This window comes from Brachionichthys hirsutus, chromosome 9 (genome assembly GCF_040956055.1).
Source record: "Brachionichthys hirsutus isolate HB-005 chromosome 9, CSIRO-AGI_Bhir_v1, whole genome shotgun sequence".
In the NCBI taxonomy this organism is placed as follows: domain Eukaryota; kingdom Metazoa; phylum Chordata; class Actinopteri; order Lophiiformes; family Brachionichthyidae; genus Brachionichthys; species Brachionichthys hirsutus.
Window position 1 is genome coordinate 9,492,466 of NC_090905.1, and position 20,232 is coordinate 9,512,697.

The window sequence follows — 20,232 nt, forward strand, 5'->3', positions numbered from 1 at the left end:
CGAAACAAAGAAAACAACCCTCAAAGTGAATTTGGCCTTAGATTACTTTAAGCTTTTGCTGCCACCAACAAAGACATTAATGAAGCCTTAGGGGGGGGGGGGGGGGGAAACAAAACAGAAGAGCTCCCAAAACATGACATTATTTGACTGCTGATGAAGGTAGAAGCGAGGCAAGCTGAAGCCTGCGATTCCTTCGGCACGTCTGTTGAGGCCGTGCACGACAACGTGCCCGGCTACCTGCACAGTGAAGCTATTCATCCAGACGCCAGCCTTGTTCTGGGAGAAGCTTTACAAGTAAACAGCAGCACAGCGTTACAAAACACTCTCTGTGTGCAAAACATATATCTTCACCTATTCCGGGCTTGGTTTGGATATGCTGGAACTTCAAGGACATTTATTCTGCATGTAAACCAGCAGGGACATAAAAATGCTTTCTTCCTAAGATTTTCTTTTGATGTATTTATTTGATATTCTTGTAATGTTACAAAAAACAGTTTCCTTCGGGCCAAGACACACCCCAAACAACTTCTTCAAAAATCCACTGACGACTTCTGGAGACGGTTTGGAAAAAAACAACTAAGTAGTTATGGATTAGACCGCATAATCGGATTAAAAACTTGCACCGTTTTATAAATGTTTGTTTTTTTTTAGCTTGACGACTCAGAAAACTCCAAGTCCAAGTCTTTAGCAACATCACAACAAGTCAACAACTTAATGTGATTACAAAAAAAACAATCATGACGCGCCGCTCTGGACCCAAATCGACAGGTTTCTGTCAATAATTGGCGATAACTCTGAACTGGGGACACTAATGAAGCATAATTTACTCAGATGAATTGATCTTTGAGCGTGAAGACGCCCGTCCGGCGCTGCAAACATTTTAACAGCACCGTGACTCAACAACGGGCGCCGGGGGGTAACCGATGAGACGATCGATCGGGATGCGTTATTGGAAACCGATCGATCGTGAACCCCGTTCAGTGTACTCACCCTCCTTCACCTCAGGAACGGCCAGATAACGAGATGACAACTTAATCTGAGCAAAAAAAAGTATCTCAAGTATTCATTCTGGCAAAAGGCGGAAAGTCCCTTCACAGCATGTTTTGGTTTTGGTTTTCTGAATAAACCGTCAAACCGCGTCCTCCCCCGCACAGAGCTCCCGTTTCTGTTCCCGAGTCAGAGGAGTAAATTATTGAACGAGTGTTTTCTTCTCTCGGCTGCTGCGGGATCGGTTCCGACCTGAAACTCGATTCCTCCTCGTAAAAAATAAAAGTTTAAAACTTGAGGGGGACAGAGAACTGGAGGGATTGCTGTTGGTTTGGGCCAATGAGGGAGCATCAGGGGAACGGTCCGGTCCAATCAGATTCGTGTATACTCGGAACACTTCCTGCCCCCCCCCCCCCCCCACATTTAGGCGCAACGTTCCCTCTACGGTGCGTTGGTGCGTAATTACGCACAGCTGATACGGTCTTCGCGCAGCGAAAATCTACGTTGCGCACAAAACAAAATCCAACCTAAATTGAAAATAACATAAAGACGTCAACATTCCGTGTTTGCGCAGACGCATGAATAATGTGGTGCAAATTTATTTTTGTCGTGCACTTTATTACTATAAGTGCATTTTAGGTTGCGCATTCATTAAATGCACTAACTGGAACACAATTCCAACATTATGACGATATTTCATGGTTGTACCGTATTTAATTACATATGAATTAGTTAGTTTATTCAGTTCATGTTTGTAGGAAACAGGAAGCGGCATAGTTAGGACACCTGCAATGGTGACATTGATCTATGGCGCCCCCTATTGGACTTTATGATGGGTGGTAGGAGGTAACCTGCCAACAATCTCCTTTGTGTCGACGAGGGAAAAACCATTAAAATAAGACCGTGTTCATAAAAATACATTTATATATAGTTCAAATTAATAAAAAAAAAGGTCCAGGCAGTTTTCAAATTAATTTCTTTATTATTAACTCAATATCCCATAATCCTCAGTAAAACGCAGGAAGGTGACGTTCTGTGAGACGTGTCCGGAAGTTCTCAATTCAACATGGCGGCGCAGCAGAGCGATGTCGATGAACTGTTCGATGTTAAGAATGCTTATTACATCGGCAGCTATCAACAGTGTATTAACGAGGCGCAGAAGGTGAAGGTACGTATCAGCGGAGTATTTCTAATATTCTATCGTCTTTGCCTTTCACGTTCAACGGCGCTCTCGAGCAGCGTTCCCTGAGCTGCGCCCGTGCGCAATTACGCACAGCTGATGCGTTACTCGCATTAATAAACCATAACATATATAATATATATATATATATATATACACTCCTCATCCACAGGAACACCCTCCTTTGCTTGCTAATTTTCTGTTTTATTTGTTGATTTTATCTCTTGTTTTTATGTTTTTTTTTATACTCTTGTGTACTTTGAGATTTGCTTTCAAATATAAAGTGCGTTCAAAATAAAATATATTATTATGGTGTTGCTCCCTTTTGTCTGAGGGACTGCTCGGGGAGTTTGTGTGTTTGCTCAGAGTCAGACACATGAAAAATTAGAGGGAACGTTGCTCTCGAGCTGCAATGCTAACCATGGTAGCAATTATTTCCCTATAAAATAACGCTATTTCTGTCTGCTTATTCCTTTATAGCCGTCATCACCAGAGAAGGAAACAGAAAGGGACATGTTTCTGTATAGAGCATATATTGCCCAGGTAAACCACTCAATATAGCGTCATTGTGATGCTATGTGTCATTAGCTGAGAATCCATCGCCACAGGATTTGCTCTTTCCTGATCAATCGTTTCATTGCAGAGGAAATATGCCGTCGTCCTGGATGACATCAAGACCAACTCGCCCCCCGAGCTCCAGGCTGTCAGAATGTTTGCTGAGTATCTGTCCAACGAGAACAAACGGTGTGCGCTCGCATTGGCGTTGAGCTCAACCGAGAGCTTGCATGGTGCTCAAACAGCAGCAAAGTCTTTACATGCAGCTCAGGGAACACGATCAGAAGGGTAGTTGTTTCAATCGGTATCAAATTTCATTGTCACTTTTTTTTTACCGCAGGGATGCCATTGTTGCTGATCTAGACAAGAAAATGGCAAAGAGTGTGGACGCTGCTAACAGCACCTTCCTCCTGATGGCTGCCTCCGTCTACCACCACGAGCTGAACAGCGACGCCGCTCTCAGGACTCTGCATCAGGGAGAGAGCCTGGAGTGGTCAGAGCGCAGACACACACATTCAGGAGTGGCTTGTACCCAAAAAGCAATAACGAGTCTCAGCAAATGGTTATCGTGGTCTACCTCGTGTTCCGTATGTCAGCGGAGGAGCGGCGGCAATCAGTATTATGTGTATTTATTGCCTCATTCTTTTTATTATCTTCTGTCTTATACGTTATTTGTTTCCCAGCATGGCCATGACCATCCACGTGTTGCTGAGTCTCGATCGCGTTGACCTGGCGAGGTACGGAACGACCCTTTAAAGCAAACATGTTGCTGGCTGGGCAGCCTTGTTTTGTTGAAACGACGCGTTCGTCTCTCTGGCAGGAAGGAGCTGAAGAAGATGCAGGAGCAGGATGAAGATGCCACGCTAACCCAGCTGGCCACAGCTTGGGTTAATATTGCCGTGGTGAGGAGACCAGCTGTAAAGTTACATTGTGTAATATCACACAGCGTTATTGATTAATAAGTAAACGTTCATTCATCAACCTCCACCCCCGTGATGAAGTAGAGTCAATTAAATTCTCCTTCATCACATTTTTACAGCATCCGTGTTGTTTGTGGGTGGTATGGGTGGTGCGGCATTCTTTCTGTGCCAGAGAACTTTAGTTTAAAATTGATTGGTTTTGCTTTCAGGGTGGGGAGAAGCTGCAGGACGCTTACTACATTTTCCAGGAGATGTCGGACAAGTACTCGCCGACACTGCTGCTCCTCAATGGGCAGGCAGCCTGCTACATGGCCCAGAACAAGTGGGAAGGAGCTGAGGGAGTGCTGCAAGAGGCACTTGACAAGGTGAGTCGTCGTGCAAAAACCTGTCGGCAGCGACTCCATACTTCTGAAGCCCCCCCCTCCCCCCCCCAATAGTTACCACAACACATCCACCCATGGTGCCCTGGCAGCAGATGGCACCAGATACTCATTTGTCTACCTCTCTTCTGCCTGCAGGACAGCAGTCACCCTGAGACGCTGATCAACCTCATCGTGCTGACTCAGCATCTGGGCAAAGCTCCAGAGGTGAGGCTTTTAAACCTATTCATTCATTCATCTCTCTACTGCTTTTCCGCTCCGCGGGTCACGGGAGTTGCTGGAGCCGATCCCTGCTTGCTATGGGCAGAGGCGGCGTACACCTCGGATGCGTCGCCAGCAACCGTCCATGCGCACATTCATTTGGACAATGTGAGGTGGCCAATTCAGAAACCAAAGTAGATTTTAAAAGCTTTATACCAAATAAATTTGGCACCTCGTGACATTTCTCATTGATTGTATTGGTTCATAACTGAAAAGTGCCATCCAAGCATTTCTATTTGTTTGGTCCCGTGTCGTTTAGTGTATGATTTACGTACCTTTTTAAACTCAGAGTTCATAAGATAAGAAGCTCTTTTATCTGTTGGACTGCAGCAATGATGGAACAAGGTTTACAGCCGTGATAGTCGCTGATAAGTAATCTCACTCCAGGTTATCAGGAATTACGTAGATCATTTTTGCAAACAGGCCCGATCATCCTGTGTGGAGGTGCAGAGTAACTTCTGAATTACCTTTTTGTTAATGACTTCATGGCTACTATCGATGTTCAGAAATTGTTAATTGTCTTAATCAGCTGCTTCTGTCAATATGATGTCATTTGGTTTCTGACACCTATTTGGCATGTTACCTATTAGCTATATAGGAAGCAATACAAGTAGTTGTTGTTGCTGTTACAAAGGTCAAAACCTTTTTTCCTCTTTAATGTAAAATATTCACGATTAAGGTTGCAAATGTTGATGATATTGGTCATTTGACAGGCAGGGACATTTTGCTGAATAAAATCTTTTCAGACCATTTTAAAAACTGATATTTAAGTTTTCTGAAATGTCAGGGCCGAGCTTGAGCAGTTTTTTGTCTGTTCTTATAAATGTGGACTTTTTAAACTTGTGATTTGTTTACATCTGTCCTCAGGTAACCAACCGGTACCTCTCTCAGCTGAAAGATGCCCACAGAGCCCATCCATTCCTCAGAGACTACTTGGCCAAGGTAAGTTAATTTACATTTAGTGGTAATTGCGCAGGAGTACAGATGTAAATAAACATGCAGGATGACGGTTATGGCGTCATCAAACAACCGGTCTGGTGTTTTTGTCCTGGTGTTTGACTCCCCTCTTCTCTCTTGCAGGAGAACGAGTTTGACAGACTAGCGATGCAGCACGCTCCCGCTGTGACGGCGTGAAACATCAGCTTTCATGCAGTGGACTTCATGTAACACCATATTCCAGCAGTCCCTTCACCTGTCGACTTTCCATACTGATATTTGTTGTGATATTTTTACTTGTACAGACCAGAATTTGTCATTCTACTTAAATAAACGCACCTGGTTTAACATCCTTTCTGAGTACATTTGCATTTCTCTTATGGAAATCAATGCACCTGTTTTTAATTAACTAAGCATTCTTTTTGAAATGGTAATTATTTTTTGTGTGCGTCATGCTTGAAACAACAACCCCAAAGCAAACGATATGAATAAATGAAATGGTTCCTCTGAAGTGTTTCTGTGAACTCTTTCTCTACGCTGTCTCTTTAAATCATTGTGATTGAACAGAAGGTTCAAAAGGAAGATGGCCTTTATTACGTCACGCGCGCTACGCTTTTTCCGTACGGTGTCCCTTTTCTGACGTACCAGTGGATTCTCATCGAGCGCAGCGGACGGGACGTTAGATTTATCCGTTTCTGCTCGCTGGAACGTGGTTTATTATTTTTTTTTAAAACATCCGCCGGTTCGTCGGGAATCTGTTCTAAATCGTTTTATAAGGGACTGGAACGCGCTCTTCCGCGCGTCACGGCGCAGCGGCGCAATAATCCACATACATGTGCTGTCTGGGCTCGGCGCTGAGAGGCGACGGAAACGTGACTCTGCGTCTGTTTGCGTGGTACGTCACGTTTAACATTTATTTATTACAGTTATCCACCCTAATGGTGATTTTAATTTAGCCAGGCGGCTAACGCGGACGCGCAGCTGCCGCTGATGACACCCCCCCCCCCCCCCGCGTGTTGCGTATAACGGAACGACGAGCCGCAGAGACCCCCACCGGGCCGGGCGCTGAAGCCGTTTCTTTTGTGTGAAATTACAAACCACACAGCGCCGGATCGATCTGATCAGCAATAATCTATAAACCGGTTCCGGTGCGCGAAGGGGATGGGTTCGTGTCTTAATGTGGGGGGGGCGCACAATTAGGCTACCGAGGAGCCAGCTGGTCGGATAATCTTGTTGTCGCGTTTTCAGGTGACGGATTAGCCGCGCAGTCTGGACCGCGTCCGCTTCCCGTGAACACCCGCCGTCCTTCCTTCCACGCGGAGCCGCAGCGCGATGAGCGGCCACGCCGGGCCGGTGGGAGCGGAGCCCATGCCGGGCTACCTGGAGCTCCTCGGTAAAGCCTCCGCCGTTATCCTGGACGCGTGTCGGGGCTGTCGCGACTGCGGGCTGGAGCTCTCCACCCGGACCCTGCTGGACAACGCGTACATCACCGGCTCCGAGGTCGCCCTGTTCTTCTTCTGCGCCTTTCTGTGGACGCAGGTCAGGCGGGGACTGACGGAGTGCCTGTTTCAGGTGAGGCGCGCACAAACCCACGGGCTTTCTGCTTTTACACCTTGTAGACCTGGTTAATTGTTCTCCCCGTGCTTGTCTCTAATGTATTATGGGATGTGTGCGCTCACTGACATTAATCTGATAATTATAGCTTCCCATTCCACCCAGCCGGTTTGCCTTTGTCTAATTAAGTCAGTGAAAGACTTGATGGTTCAAAGCAGTGATGCAAAAAGTCATTCAGAATGTTTTCCCCATCATTCGTGCACGTTGGTTGCAGACCGGCCCAGCAGACCAAGAGATTTAGGAATAACTTCACTTGAGATGCTTTAATTGTTCAAAACTCAATGCATTGCTGCCTTGCCTATTATTAATAACAGGTGATATTATTAATAGCCTTTATTTTCCCACAGAAAGTCTTTATTTTCATTTGTTGCCTGAGATTAATGCACTCTCAACGGTGCCTTGCCTAAAAGAAACCCCACAAAATTGGTCCAGACCGTAATATATTTCACCCGGAGGGCAGACTCTCAGGCCATGCCGCTGTAAATGGACTCTCTCACCGGGTCTCTGTTACGCACTTTGCCCGTCAGCCTAGAATGGACCCTTCGCCATAGACTGCATTGGATGTGGCCCCCCGAGCTCGGTACTCGTGTTAATGTGGAACTGTGGTGTTCCTCTGCTTCCTTGTTATTTAGTGCATGTGTAATGACACCTTTTACAACGCTTGCATGAGAGAAGTAAGGATGGAGGTTGGGCTTTAGTGTCACGTTGCCCATGATGAGCTAATGCAACATGAATAATGCTGTTAGCCCTGAGGTGAGTGCCTCTGGACACGCAGAACTGCACTGACTGGAGCGCAGCTCTGGCCAGAACATGTCGTCTGACTTGTTCAGCTGGAGGTTGAAACCTCAATTATTTCAATATCCTGTTACGGATGATTGAGATTGCGGTTTTCATCGTGTTGGATTGCACCCTGAGCACACTTAGTGACAGCAGGGATGACTGTTAGTCCACATTCTGACTGAGGTCCAGCGCTGATGAGCCTCATGAGCACATGGTCTGTGCCTTGTGAGGAATGAATCAGCTCTGTCGTACTATAATAAGCACCCGAAGGGCCTGAAGACATGGCAAACATCGGTAGCTGTTTATTTAGCCAAATATTTGTTTAATCCTCTGTGTTTGTGTTTAAAAACTCCTCCTCGTTATTCTAAAAGGATAGACTTCTCTAATCTTCAGAAGCTGCTGGTGAGTTTTGTGATGCATCAGCAACAAGGGCTGATGGGTTCGGTGCTTCCAGTCATGGAGTCATGTTTGAGGAATGAACGCTGACCCAGTTAATATACGCACTATGAGCAGACAAATCTCTATCAAAGTGATCCTTTCTGTTTCTATTTTTATTTTTTTTGACTTGCTGCATGCAGTCAACGGTAACGGCAGCCCCACCTGGTTGTGTTACTGATGGGAGACTCATGCCTTCAGGCTTCGGGATGCTATACATTCCCAGCACCATGCTAGCTGAGAGACTTGTGAATGGACGCCTGCTTTTATTGTGAAATGCACTCGATTGAAGGGGATCCTGCAAAAGCTTTGAAATCAGGTCCAGATTACAATCCAAGAGGATTCCAGTTACCGTATATACACATGTCTGCCTCAGAGGGGGGGATGAATAAAAAAAAGAAGGAAGAGAGAGCTGGAGGAAGGAACTAAAGAGGGAAGGGAAGTGAGCTAAGGGGGGTCAGGACTGCTGACTCGGCGTGCTGTAGCCAGTCATTAAGCCAAATGCACGCATGCTGCAGCATCAGACTAGCGAGCTTCCACTTTATAACATGTCTCATAATACTTGAACCCCCCCCACTGAATCAGCCCCTCACTGGGGAGAGTCTGCACGTGGCTGAGTAGCACCTCATCGCCTGTTGTTGATGTGAACCTGGAAGCGGCCTGAGGTTTCCCAGATTGCATTCCACTAAGACCCTACTCGTTGTTGTGCATTAGAGCGCCAGATAGAAACCCGATATTTGAGTTGTGGTGAAGGGGAAGTGCTGTCCATTCAGCCAAAAGTGCCCACTCGGGTGAAGCTTGCTCGTAAATCTGACACTGATTGTGAGCGTTTGCTGTGAGGTTGGTTATTTGTTCCTCTCCGCTCCTCTCCTGATGTCAAACATTATGTTATGGGTTCATAAACCTGTCAGTCGCTCTTCACCCCACAGAGGCTTCGCTTCGGTCACTCATGGCTTCTGTATTTTTGTGAAAACTGAAACTCTTCCTGTTTTGGTTGGTCAAGAATACTGTTATGTTCACCAGTGGAGTTTGATGCTGGAGTTTTCTCAATGTTCCATTCCAGGAGCAAAGTGCCAGCTACAAAGTGGGAACATGAATCGAGCTCCGTTTGCTGACGCTGACAGCTGGACTCTGCTGGTCAGTCGGATTGTGCAGCCTTGACCGCTGCTGTTTCCAGCCTCTCACTCGCTCTCCTCAAGACAGTGTTGGGCCGTCAGTAGACAAGAACACACTGTGACCGTCGGCTCCACACACGCTCGCCGTCTGCGTTCACACAAGGCCGCTCTGTAACCGGGTGCAATGGTGCGTTAGCCAGAGGAACTCGTACTTGTCTGCTCTGCGTTATTCTTTAATTTTAGGCTGCAGGATTCAGTCAGTTCTGCAGGATTGGCGTAGCAGCGCTTCCCTGTAGGATACTGTATTAAATATTAATGTACCGGTAATTTGAAAGGCGGTTCTGTCAATTCTTTTTAATTTTTTCCCCCCACTTGACTCTGCATTTATATTTTCCACAATACATCAAGTTATGAGGGTCGCATCTTTAAACGACTCCGTGTGATGTCAGAACCAGAACGAGCTCGTCTTGGTGACATCACAGGAATATGATATAAAAAAAACAAGTGACTGAAATCAGTTCAAGTATCAATACTTGTATTTATCACACTTATAGTTTGCTTGAATGTCATCGCATCCAACATTTGTATCTCCTTGTGTGCAAATGGATTGTGAGTCAGGCCTCATTCTCGGTGGTGGCAAGTGGAGCAGGTGGTGCATTATGGATGGGGGCCGTATGTCCTCCAGCTGCCCGTGTGGACGGGAAGCAGCTTGAGTGAATATCGTAGTACTTCACTGGTGGCTCATTCTTTAATCATTAGTATACTGCGTGAAGACGGGGACTAATACTGCATTCACAGAAAGGTTTGGTTCCTTCTGTAGCGTTGACACGTAATCTTGCACGAATGAAACCACATTACGATCTTCACGTTCTGCAGTAAAATGAACTGCCTCAAACAAGGAAGGCAGCTTGTGTGTGTGTGTGCGCGCGCTGCTGTGGACAGTTTGTGTGTGTGTAATCTAAGTGTAAAAGAGAAGGACATTAATGTGTCCTCGTGGACCGGATATGTAGGCGACATCTTCAGAGAACAAGACGTCAGAAAACAAATCCAGGAGAATCCTTCCGATTGGTTTAAGCCGGTCGTCGGCAGTTTCCTCATCTGGGAAGGGAAACGTTTGTTTCGGATTAAATGTGAAAACGACGGATGAGTGCTGCTTCATCACTTCAGATGTTTGCTGGAGCGGCAGCCACAAAACATCCACCCAGGAATTTCCCCTCTTCAAAAACAACAGTGATTGTTTAGTCGGCCGCACCCGGTCGCGTGCGTGCGTGCGGCGATGCCTGCTGAATGGCGACGACGCTTCATCATGTGTTTTTAATCAAATCATGCTCTAATGGTCAGACGGCCTCTCGGCTCGGTGTCGGCGTTCCAGTGGGTTTTGGAGAGCCCGTCTGGAATGATGTGTGTTTTCCTGATTGGCCAGCAGCTCAACTATTTCCATATGGACCAGCAAATAAACATCGCGTGCTTCATCCCGGAATACATTGAGCAGCTGAACATGTGTTGCTGAAGTCATCGGATGCCTGTTGAGAAAAACAAGACGTATGTCGGAGCATCCTACGTAGCTACACGCCGTGAAGCGCGTAGTACTGCATTTACGTAGGGCGTGGCCAACTCTGGCAATCGCTTTCATCATTTTATTTTATTAATGGTCTAAATTTTGGGTCCGTGGGATCTGCCTTTCTAAATCCTATTTTGGGTCTAGTGTGGAAAAAGATGCGCAGAGAGCGGCATTGAAAATGGACGGCAGCGGTAATGGCGTGGAAAAGGCTAAATGAGCACGCACGCCATACTGAAGTGCTGCACACACGTGCCAGCATCCTGACTCACCGGCCTGCTTTATTTCCTTATGCAACAGACCAATGGAGTCCATTCGCCCGCTCTCCTCTGTCGTCACTTGCTTACAGGAAGGGCAGAGGGGCGAGAACTTTGAGAGAGAGAGAGAGAGAGAGAGCAATGGCGTGCAGCTGTGGATGAAGAAAGATGCCAGGAAAGGCCTTGTGATGAAGGGCTGGAGCGGAATAGAGATGGAGGAATTCATTAGTCAAACTCTGAAGCCTTGCTCACTTCCCTGATTGGTAGCTAAGGAAGGAACTTGTTTGTCGTGAAGCGTTTTTCACCCGCCTCTTTTCACTCTACACACGCTCCGCCCCGACATTTCCTTTCCTCATTCTTTGTTTCTCTCTCTTTTCAGCGGGCAGTGAAATGAAACCCAGCGATGCCTTCAGCTTGAGAATGAGTTCAGCCAGAGTCTCTGTCAAAGGTCGAGATAAGGGGAGCCGTTGAATTCAGGGTCGTTTATCTGTCGGCGGACGAGAGGCTTATCTCAGTGTAGCTGACCCGCTAGAGGTCCACTCCGTAGGCTGGTATTGGAAAAACTAAAGGTTGGGGAGAATGGGTGGATCAGACCAAGCGTGGTGACAATAATGCAGCGATTAGTTCCCTTTGTTTTTGAAAGCAGACCAGACTGTAGAGAACCCCTGTCCAAATCCAGTGGGGCTGAGGATGGAACGGGGCTGCAGGTCGACCCAGGAGAAGACCCACAGCTGACAGAGGAGGAAACACTGGACACGTGATGCAGCAGATGCAATCAGGACAGAACAAGAGTGGCTTGCAAAAATATACAAGTAAATGGAAAAGAGAGGAAGTGGAGGAATTAGTGGGGGGGGGTGAAAGACGGGGAGATTATACTGGCAGCTGGCTTCTATAAATAAATGTCGCAGGCAGGGGTGGAGAGAGAGAATTAGGGAGCAGAGATGTCTGAAATAAAGGGAAGGAGGGCCGGAGGATGGGATGGATGACGGAGAGGGGCTGATACAGATTTACTGAGGGACTTAGAAGAATGTTGAGAATGCACCACTCAGCACGCGACGCACCGGCGTCAACCGATCAGCAGCAACCGACGGGGTCGCGCGAGTCCTGGATGCTGCCGTCTCTTTCCGTGCATCGGTCGAGGAAGACGAAGTCTGTTGTCGGTTCACTTTGATCTCATATCGGCGTTGCCCTGTCCGCTGCCTTCCTTGTCCTGTTTTGGCTCCTTTGCGTGCGAGACACTGAATGTCCGCCAGATCCAGTAAAGAGCAACAGACAGAAACTGTCTTGTGCAACTTTCAGAGACCTCAAGGCTCCAATTTACGTAATGACACTTTGTCCATTCATTTGCCATGCAAATGGTCATGAAGCCTCGTCGGCTCATGTCCTGCAGACTGACTTTCACTTTCCTCCTCCTATTACACCGTGTGTGTGTGAGGGAGGTGGGGGGGGGGGTTGGTTTCCTGTCTTGGCACAGCGATGCACACCTGCCTGTCTGAGGTGGTGTACTTGTCGTGCGTATCTGACTCTGCGTGTGACGGTGCCTTCATCACGTTGGATGCTTCCTCCTAAATGCGTTCTGTGTTGCAAATTAGTTTAATGTCATATCCTTGAAATGAATGATTGTGATTGAGAGTTGCTGCGGCCGCAGCAGAGATGGCCGCTGAGTGACCGGAGGAGGAGACGGGTCATCGGGGGGGGGGGGGGAATGCAGAGAGATATCACGGCCCCAGCAGGGACTCGGTGGAGTCATGTTATCAGGCTGAAGCCTTAAGAGAACTCGCTTTATTTCTGCTTGCTGCCCAGAGGGAGACTTGTGGAGTTTCTGGACTACAGATGTACAGAATGTTTACACGTTTCAGAACGACATCCAGAGAAGGAGGCAGCTAGTAAAGTCGCATGCGAACACTATTCTGACACTGAAAGAAGGGCAGTAATAAATCATCTCGTGTTGTTTACTAAAAATGTTTTTTAATTATTTCAGTAAAAAAACGTATTTTCAAAATTATGGATTTTAGTCACCAGTTCACCTGTATTCCATGTGGCCCCTAACCCCACACAGGGAGGACACGCAAACTCCACGCAGGCGAGAGCACACCGTGCTGTCCACTTGCTTTTATCTTAGCTACATACATCTCAAGCTCCTCAAACACAGACTCGACTTGTAAAACCTTCAGATTCCCCCCAAATCCTTAAAAATGTATTGAAATGTTTAAAAAGAAAGTATCCCAAAGAAGAGATCATGCATTTTATTTTATTTTAAATAAAGGTGCAAACTTGTGTCTTCAGTATAGGAATCTACCATCTTAACCCCCCCCCCGGTAAGAGATGACATGTATTTACTTTAGCTGTCAAGTTTAGTCAACATTGTGTACATGAAGACGTAGAGTATGTCAGAAATCTAGTTCGTTCAGCATCCAGTGTTTGAAAGTTCAGAGAAACATTTCTTGAGTTACTGCAAGAACAAGAGAATCATCCCAAAATATCCGAGACAAGCTTTCCCTACGTCAGTGTTTCCGCTGTGAGACGTTTTTCTAAGCATCTGTACCAGGTTTATTTCCAGCCTTTTACATAATGGAAAATCATCCAAAAACCAAACCAGAGAAGCCACAAATAGTCTTTACAGAATCATTTCTTTCACCACACACTTTTGCAAAGGAACACCCTCCATATTAATCTTTGTCATTGCCCCCCCCCCCCCCCCCCATGACTTCGTCCTTCCAGCCTCTAGCTCAGCGGTGGAGGCTGCTGCCCAAAGATGCTGCCAAGATGCCGGAGAGCGCGTGGAAGCTGGTCTTCTACAGCATGTCGTGGTCCTACAGCACTTACCTGCTCTTCTTTACCTCCTACACCTTTTTCCATGACCCACCTTCTGTCTTCTACAGTAAGCTGCACAATAATGTACACTGATGATGTGTAAGAAATGTGTTTGTATCGTAGTAATTCATCCATGAGTCTTCTTTGAGATCTTTTAGTGCACATTAACTCCGCTCTGTGTTTAACTTTAATGGTTTCTAGATTATCTATATTTCAATTATCTTGACCACATAGAGACTATTGAATAGGACTGTAACTGCGTCTGTCTCTTAGCTAACCGCTTAAGGTAGAGACTGAACTGAAGTCCGAAGGGACCATGTCCTAATCCTGCCGACACTTCGTAGAGGCAAAACTTGGAAGAGTCAAACCAAGAAATATTGAAACTAGAGAAGCACTCAGAGCACGAACCTCCACCAAGGCACAAAAAAGAAAGGCTGAAATTCCTGGATCCGCATGATGATCTCATTCTGGATCAGATCCAAGACATATTGCATGATGGTGCATATCGGACCCCTTTATGACTGTGTAAATATATTTCTTTCTGTAATCCTGCTAACAAACATCATCAAAAGCATAACCTCCTTGGTGGAGGTAATGACCTGTGTGCTGGCAATAAGAGTATCGCTAATGGAAAATGCATGGGGAGTGAGGATTCCCTTTAGAATCCATCTTTTATAGTCTCTTCCATCAGACAAGGTGGTGTCAGGGCGCCGGTCCAACGCCATCGCTCTGTTCGGAGCTAGCATCGCCGCTAATAGCTGTCAGCAGGGGTGTGTGCACGGGGACTGTGTTTTAATACGGCTGGATGGTTGGGGACGAGAGACAAAAAGCCAAGACTGGAAGATTCTAATTAAAACAAATTAGGAGCAATCAAAATAGTGGGAGAGACGAGGTGCCCGAGTGTCTCATCATAGACAATAATATGAAACGCAAGTCTCCAGGAGAGCAGCAAAGAGGCTCCCCTGCTTCCACTTGGCAGCTCTTCTGTTGGGATCCATTTGGCTGCCGCCTTCTCAATGTTTAATGACAGTAGGACCAATCAATAAACATTACACAAGACCTAAACGTAACCCCATCCCACTAGAGACAGACTAAACTCAAACACGAGGAGAGAGTTTCCGTCCCACATCTGATACGTCTCTGAGACACCAGCCAGCTTGGATGTACATTTGCCTCTTTTTTTTCTGGGCTATGGTGCTTTTGAAGCTTTCTAAAATTAAACCTTTAAAAACTTTTTAATTTGCTGACAGTAAAGCCCTCTAGATTTATTACCTCAGACAAGGAGGTTATGTTTTGAAGTGTTTGTCTTTGTTATTCGGATTACGGAAAAACTGCTGGATGGAGCCTGATGGAAAAAAAAGATGGGTCTTGGTCTAACTAAAAAAATATGCAGATGTTTCCATTTACTTATAATGGCCGCTTTATCAATAAATCATTTCTTGTAAAATATGCATTCAATTCACTCACCAGAAATCACAGTCATAAAGGAGTCCGAAATGAACTGTCATGCAAAATGTCTTCTGGATCTGATCCAGAATGAGGTCAGGAAAACAATTAAAATTTAAAAACCCCATTTATGGTTTCAAACATCTGTTGATACACATCAGCTCCGATTCGCTTCTACTTTTCATGGTTGGTGTATAAAGATACCAAGAACAAACTAGAACCTTTTGATGATGATCCAGATCACCATGTGGACAGTGTAAATCTAATTACGAGGGGAATGAGCTGCTTAGTTTAAATAGTATTATTATTATTTTATTTTATCCTTTTCAAATTCCACCTAGGTTAAATCTGTGTTTAAATATGACAATCACATATTGTGGTCACTGGCTGATGGTCCCCATATATTTTCTTGTGTACTTACTACTTTGCTTATGATGGTTTCAAAGACAGTCTTTATCAATGACATACAGTATTGCATTGTCTTTTAAACAGGTTTTGTTGTATCCTGCAAACAGAAATGAACATGAATGAAAACAGAAACCGAACTTCCCCGCCTGTTTTTGCAGACTGGAAGAGCGGCATGCCAGTGCCTGCAGACATCGCCATAGCCTACCTGATCCAGGGCAGCTTCTACGGACACTCCATTTATGCCACAGTCTACATGGATGCGTGGAGGAAGGACTCTGCTGTCATGGTGGTCCACCACATCATCACGCTGGCACTCATTTGCTTCTCCTATGCTTTCAGGTATTCAGACGGCAGGCTAATTGATGTTGTAGGTGTCGCTGCTTTTCATCAATGGGGGATTGTATCTTTGCATTCCCTAGAGCACGTGTCAAACTCAAGGCCAAGGATCAGCACTGGACAGCTCCATACGGCTACATATGGAGCTGTCCAGTGAAAGTGAAGTCTTTTCTGCGGCATTGGCTAGGTGCGTTTACATGGACAAAATTTCTTTATTCCGATCAGAGTTCAGAGTAAAATTGTGATCCGATGCGCCGTGTTCATGGACCCTAAAAATCCGATCCGATTAGGATTTGCGTGTTCATGCATCACAGTTTTGACCGGAGCAGAATATTCTGACATGCGCAGTTTGACCAAAAGCACCGGAAATGGTAGAAGAAGAAGCAGCGTAGCGTAGCAACTTCCGCTGTAAACAAATAATCGCTCCGCGCTTTTCTGCCTGAAACGTCAGCGTTATTTCGCTCGTTTTCCCCGTTTGCGCTTTTAGTTTCCTCCTTTAATGTCTCCGGCAACATGTTTGTCTCAGATATTGGCCAGTTCTGTCTTTCGCCCGCCGTGCTTTTCGCTCGCTCTGCTTCAACTAGCTTCCGGCAATAGCAGGAGCGCGTGTAGCTGACGTCACAGACATGCGCAGTAAGGACGACTTGTACCGATACATCGGAATAAGTGTTTTCATGCGCCCTGACCGGGTTACAAATCGGTATAAACCACCCCTCTCGATCGGGATAGAATTGTGACCGGATCAGGCTGGATTGGGTTAGACTATTCCGGTTAAGGTGTGTCCATGAAGCATTCTTATTCCGATCAGGATTTTAACCGGGTTAAATGTGTCCATGTAAACGCACCTAGTGGGGGATGTTCTTTATCTTGCCCACTTCGGTTGTTTCTTTTGGTTTGCGCATGTCCATGACAAGGCAAGGTGGTGTTTTTTTGGTTTTGCTTTGATTTTGTATTGATTATCTTTGTTCCTGCGTGATGATTGCATTTGAATGGAACTTTTCCACATTATTAGATGTTATGTTAATTTATTCCCATCACAAACTTTGGTTCATACTTTCTTTTAACTGAATATTTTATTGTAATTGCTGTGGCGGCTAAAGAGCTAGATAAAACAAATAGTTATTTAACAGCATGTTGAGGAGTAGTTGCATTTGTTTTACATTAAATGACATTACATTTAGTTACATTCTTACTGTGGTTATGGTTTACATTTGGCCTTTGGAGGGCAAACATAATGCTAATGTGGCCCTTGAGTTTGACACCCCTTCCCTAGTCACCACAGCTTGATGTTTTATCTGTTGGTAAATGTCTTGTGTGTTCTCCTCCATTCAGATACCACAACGTAGGCATTTTGGTGTTGTTCCTCCACGACATTAATGACATCCAGCTGGAATTTACGAAGCTCAATGTTTACCTGAAGTCCAGAGGAGGATGTTATTACCTGCTCAACGACGTGCTGTCCAACATGGGCTCCGTCAGCTTCAGCATCACTTGGTGAGGCAAAACGAGCTTCAGCTTACTTTCTGCTTTCCTTCTGTCTGTCTCTGGTGCCGATTGCGTTTCTGTGTTCATCTCTTTCAGGTTCTGGTTCCGTCTCTACTGGTTCCCCCTCAAAGTGCTGTACGCCACGTGCGTGTCTAGCCTCCAGTCTGTCCCGAACATCCCCTTCTATTTCTTCTTCAACGCCCTCCTCCTGGCGCTGCTGCTCATGAACATCTACTGGTTCCTGGTGAGGGACACAAGTTTCTTTGAGTCAGTCAAAAATGTCTGATCTGTGATTCATGTTTTGTCTCAACTAATGGAATCTCTTTGTGCCGCTGCAGTTCATTGTGATGTTCGTAGTGAAGGTGTTGAAGATGAAGGAGGTGAACGACGTCAGGGAGTACGAGGATGAAGATGGTTGCACGGAGGCAGCCGGCCTGCTCCAAGACCCTCGGGCAGAAAGCAACGACAATGGTGCTGGACATCACGGCTCTGCCCAGGGGTGAGCTGCACATGGAAATGTACCCCACAAACAACTGCTGGGAAGTGTTTAAGTTAATTTCCACCAAAAGTAGGGATGACTGGAAGGAATTCTTGAAAATCAGAGTTTAAGATGAGAGAATGCCTGTTGCAGTGGGTTATTTAAGGAGTCCTGGTTTGATGGAGGAGGAGACGGCCATGCTGACGGGTAGCTTACACTATTTTTATTTACCTCATCGTCGCAACACTTGGACTAACTGCTTGATTTACAAGTAAGTAAAACCAGCGATGTTGAGACAGCTGCAGTAAACGGGGGGGGGGGGGGCTGCATGACTCGAGCAGCTCCAGGGGTAACATCTGCAGATGCTCTAACCTCCTAGAGCTGCAGAACATCTGGTTCTAGAACTTCACTTGTGTGTTATCTCAGCCGCGAGAGATCTTTCAGTCCAAATAATCAGACGGCTTGATGAGGATGTGGGATCGTGGGAATTGTCATTAATTTGGAACAGAGCGTTCTACATTGTCACCTGCTTCACTGGGGAAATGATGCAGCAAACATCAAATAGGTTTCCAACTAGATCAGGGCTGACTTGTTGCTAAAAGGCCACTGACTGGCTTTACCAAAATAAACATTTAATAAGTGCATTTAAGAGAAAACATGTTAACTCGTAGACAAAGGTTCTCTCAGCAGCTCTGTGAGACTCTGAACATCAACATGCTAACGTGAACACAATGAAAATGCTAAGCCAGTGGAACGTTAACAAAAATGTATTTGTGCTTTAATTTGTATATTTTCTTTGCTATATCTGACTTTTAATTTTCATGGCAGATGCGTCTGTGTCTGATTGTATAAATCAGGGCGTGTTTTTTCCCAGGAAAAACAAACTTATGATGTGGAAGTCTCAAAATCCTGAAAGGGCAAGTAGCATGTAATATGATGCACTCACTTTAAAGGGTTAAAGGTGTTAATGAGTAACCTGCATTTCACAATAGTGAGCGGTAAACGAGACGAGACTGTCGACCTGACTAAAACCAATGTGCTATGGATTCGTCTGCTTTCATTGACGTTGCTGGCTTTAACCTCCTGTCACGTGTTGCTGATTACATCCTGAACGTCTCTGTCGCTTTCTATTGCTTTACAATATTTCTATTTGCGACTCCAAACGAGTATAGATAGTATTTCCGTCGGCCCTTTCTCCTCTCCTGAAGGCGGGAGTAAAGGCACTGAGCTTGCGTAACTAATGGCCCTCGCAGGTAGGATCAAAGAGCCTGCGGCCGTATGCAGACATGATTATGTGGCGCTCCCTTAACTGGCTGGCCTTGAACCCGGATGATATCCTCTCTGCCTGCCGACGCCTCACATCGGCTGACCACCTCGCTCGACAAGCCGATTCTCTCTATTTCCCATGCCCCTCAGTTCCCTGACTTTCCGTTGTCTCCCCGTAGGAAGAATGTGCAGAACGGGATCACCAAGGAGAAGCATCTATAACAGGCGCTCTGTCTCCACCGCTCGGCACCAGGCCCAAAGTACAAGCAACACCGGGCGGGGCCTCCCTGTGCAGCTCGCAGCGTGGCTGAAGGCCGTGTGGTGAAAGTTACACTGCAATGTTTTTTATTTGTCCCAGAACATTTCATCTCAGTCGGTTTGTTTTCATTATCACACTGTGAATGATATCAGGTGACTTTCTGTCTTTATAGTTGCTAACTTGACACTTGATAGATTCAGTAGCAGGAGCGGGTCTGAGTGACGATAAGGCTGTGATTGTCATGTATAGTCAGAGTTTGTCTCTCCGTCCTCCATGCATCCTCTCTGGGTCCAGACATGAAGAGGAAAGGCCTCGTCTGGCACCGTTTCACCACGTTTATTGATTTCATATCATTGGACATGTCCGTGGCGGCAACCGCACGGCTCTGCCCCCCTGAGGTTATTGGCTTAAACTGAAAACCCACATTGGGGTGTGTGTGTGTGTGTGTGTGTGTGTGTGTGTGTGTGTGTCTTGGGTTGTTTCGGATTGTGGAGCGTACGGTTGGAGCTGAAAAATGAAACTAAAACCATTAGTTAGATTTGTTTTATCTTTTTAATCTGTACATATGGCCAACTGTTCTCGAGAGTATTCACTCGGTATTCTTGCATAGAGAAGGTTCTTTTTTTTTTTTTTTTTTAAGTATTCCTTTTCGTCTAATTGTGTTACGAAGCATCTGTTGCCGCACTGACATGAAGGCATACAAGCTGGTTGCTAGTTTAATGACAGCGAACAGAATTGATTGATTGGGTTTCAGTATCATTA

General features: G+C 45.8%; 2 protein-coding genes across 2 annotated transcripts; both read left to right on the forward strand.

Annotated features, from left to right (window-relative positions):
* Window positions 1–2,047: 2,047 nt before the first annotated feature.
* Window positions 2,048–5,698, forward strand: cope (COPI coat complex subunit epsilon). The gene is made up of 10 exons (XM_068743378.1): window positions 2,048–2,155; window positions 2,648–2,710; window positions 2,811–2,911; window positions 3,063–3,215; window positions 3,406–3,459; window positions 3,543–3,624; window positions 3,852–4,007; window positions 4,161–4,229; window positions 5,151–5,225; window positions 5,364–5,698. The coding sequence occupies exons 1-10, from the start codon at window positions 2,054–2,056 to the stop codon at window positions 5,415–5,417; spliced, it is 909 nt and encodes a 302-aa protein (XP_068599479.1). The 5' UTR covers window positions 2,048–2,053; the 3' UTR covers window positions 5,418–5,698.
* Window positions 5,699–6,052: 354 nt separating this feature from the next.
* On the forward strand, window positions 6,053–19,433 carry cers1 (ceramide synthase 1). Its single transcript, XM_068743544.1, has 8 exons — window positions 6,053–6,114; window positions 6,542–6,791; window positions 13,700–13,859; window positions 15,805–15,985; window positions 17,315–17,476; window positions 17,564–17,711; window positions 17,806–17,966; window positions 19,391–19,433. The coding sequence occupies exons 1-8, from the start codon at window positions 6,053–6,055 to the stop codon at window positions 19,431–19,433; spliced, it is 1,167 nt and encodes a 388-aa protein (XP_068599645.1).
* The last annotated feature ends 799 nt before the right edge of the window (window positions 19,434–20,232 follow it).

Coding starts and splice junctions, on each gene's coding strand:
- cers1 (XM_068743544.1), top strand. CDS start 6,053: ATGTGCTGTCTGGGCTCGGCGCTGAGAGGCGACGGAAACGTGACTCTG. Junction 6,792..13,699: donor TGACGGAGTGCCTGTTTCAG/GTGAGGCGCGCA, acceptor TCGTCCTTCCAG/CCTCTAGCTCAGCGGTGGAG. Junction 17,477..17,563: donor GTCAGCTTCAGCATCACTTG/GTGAGGCAAAAC, acceptor CATCTCTTTCAG/GTTCTGGTTCCGTCTCTACT.
- cope (XM_068743378.1), top strand. CDS start 2,054: ATGGCGGCGCAGCAGAGCGATGTCGATGAACTGTTCGATGTTAAGAAT. Junction 2,912..3,062: donor CTGTCCAACGAGAACAAACG/GTGTGCGCTCGC, acceptor TTTTTACCGCAG/GGATGCCATTGTTGCTGATC. Junction 4,230..5,150: donor ATCTGGGCAAAGCTCCAGAG/GTGAGGCTTTTA, acceptor ATCTGTCCTCAG/GTAACCAACCGGTACCTCTC.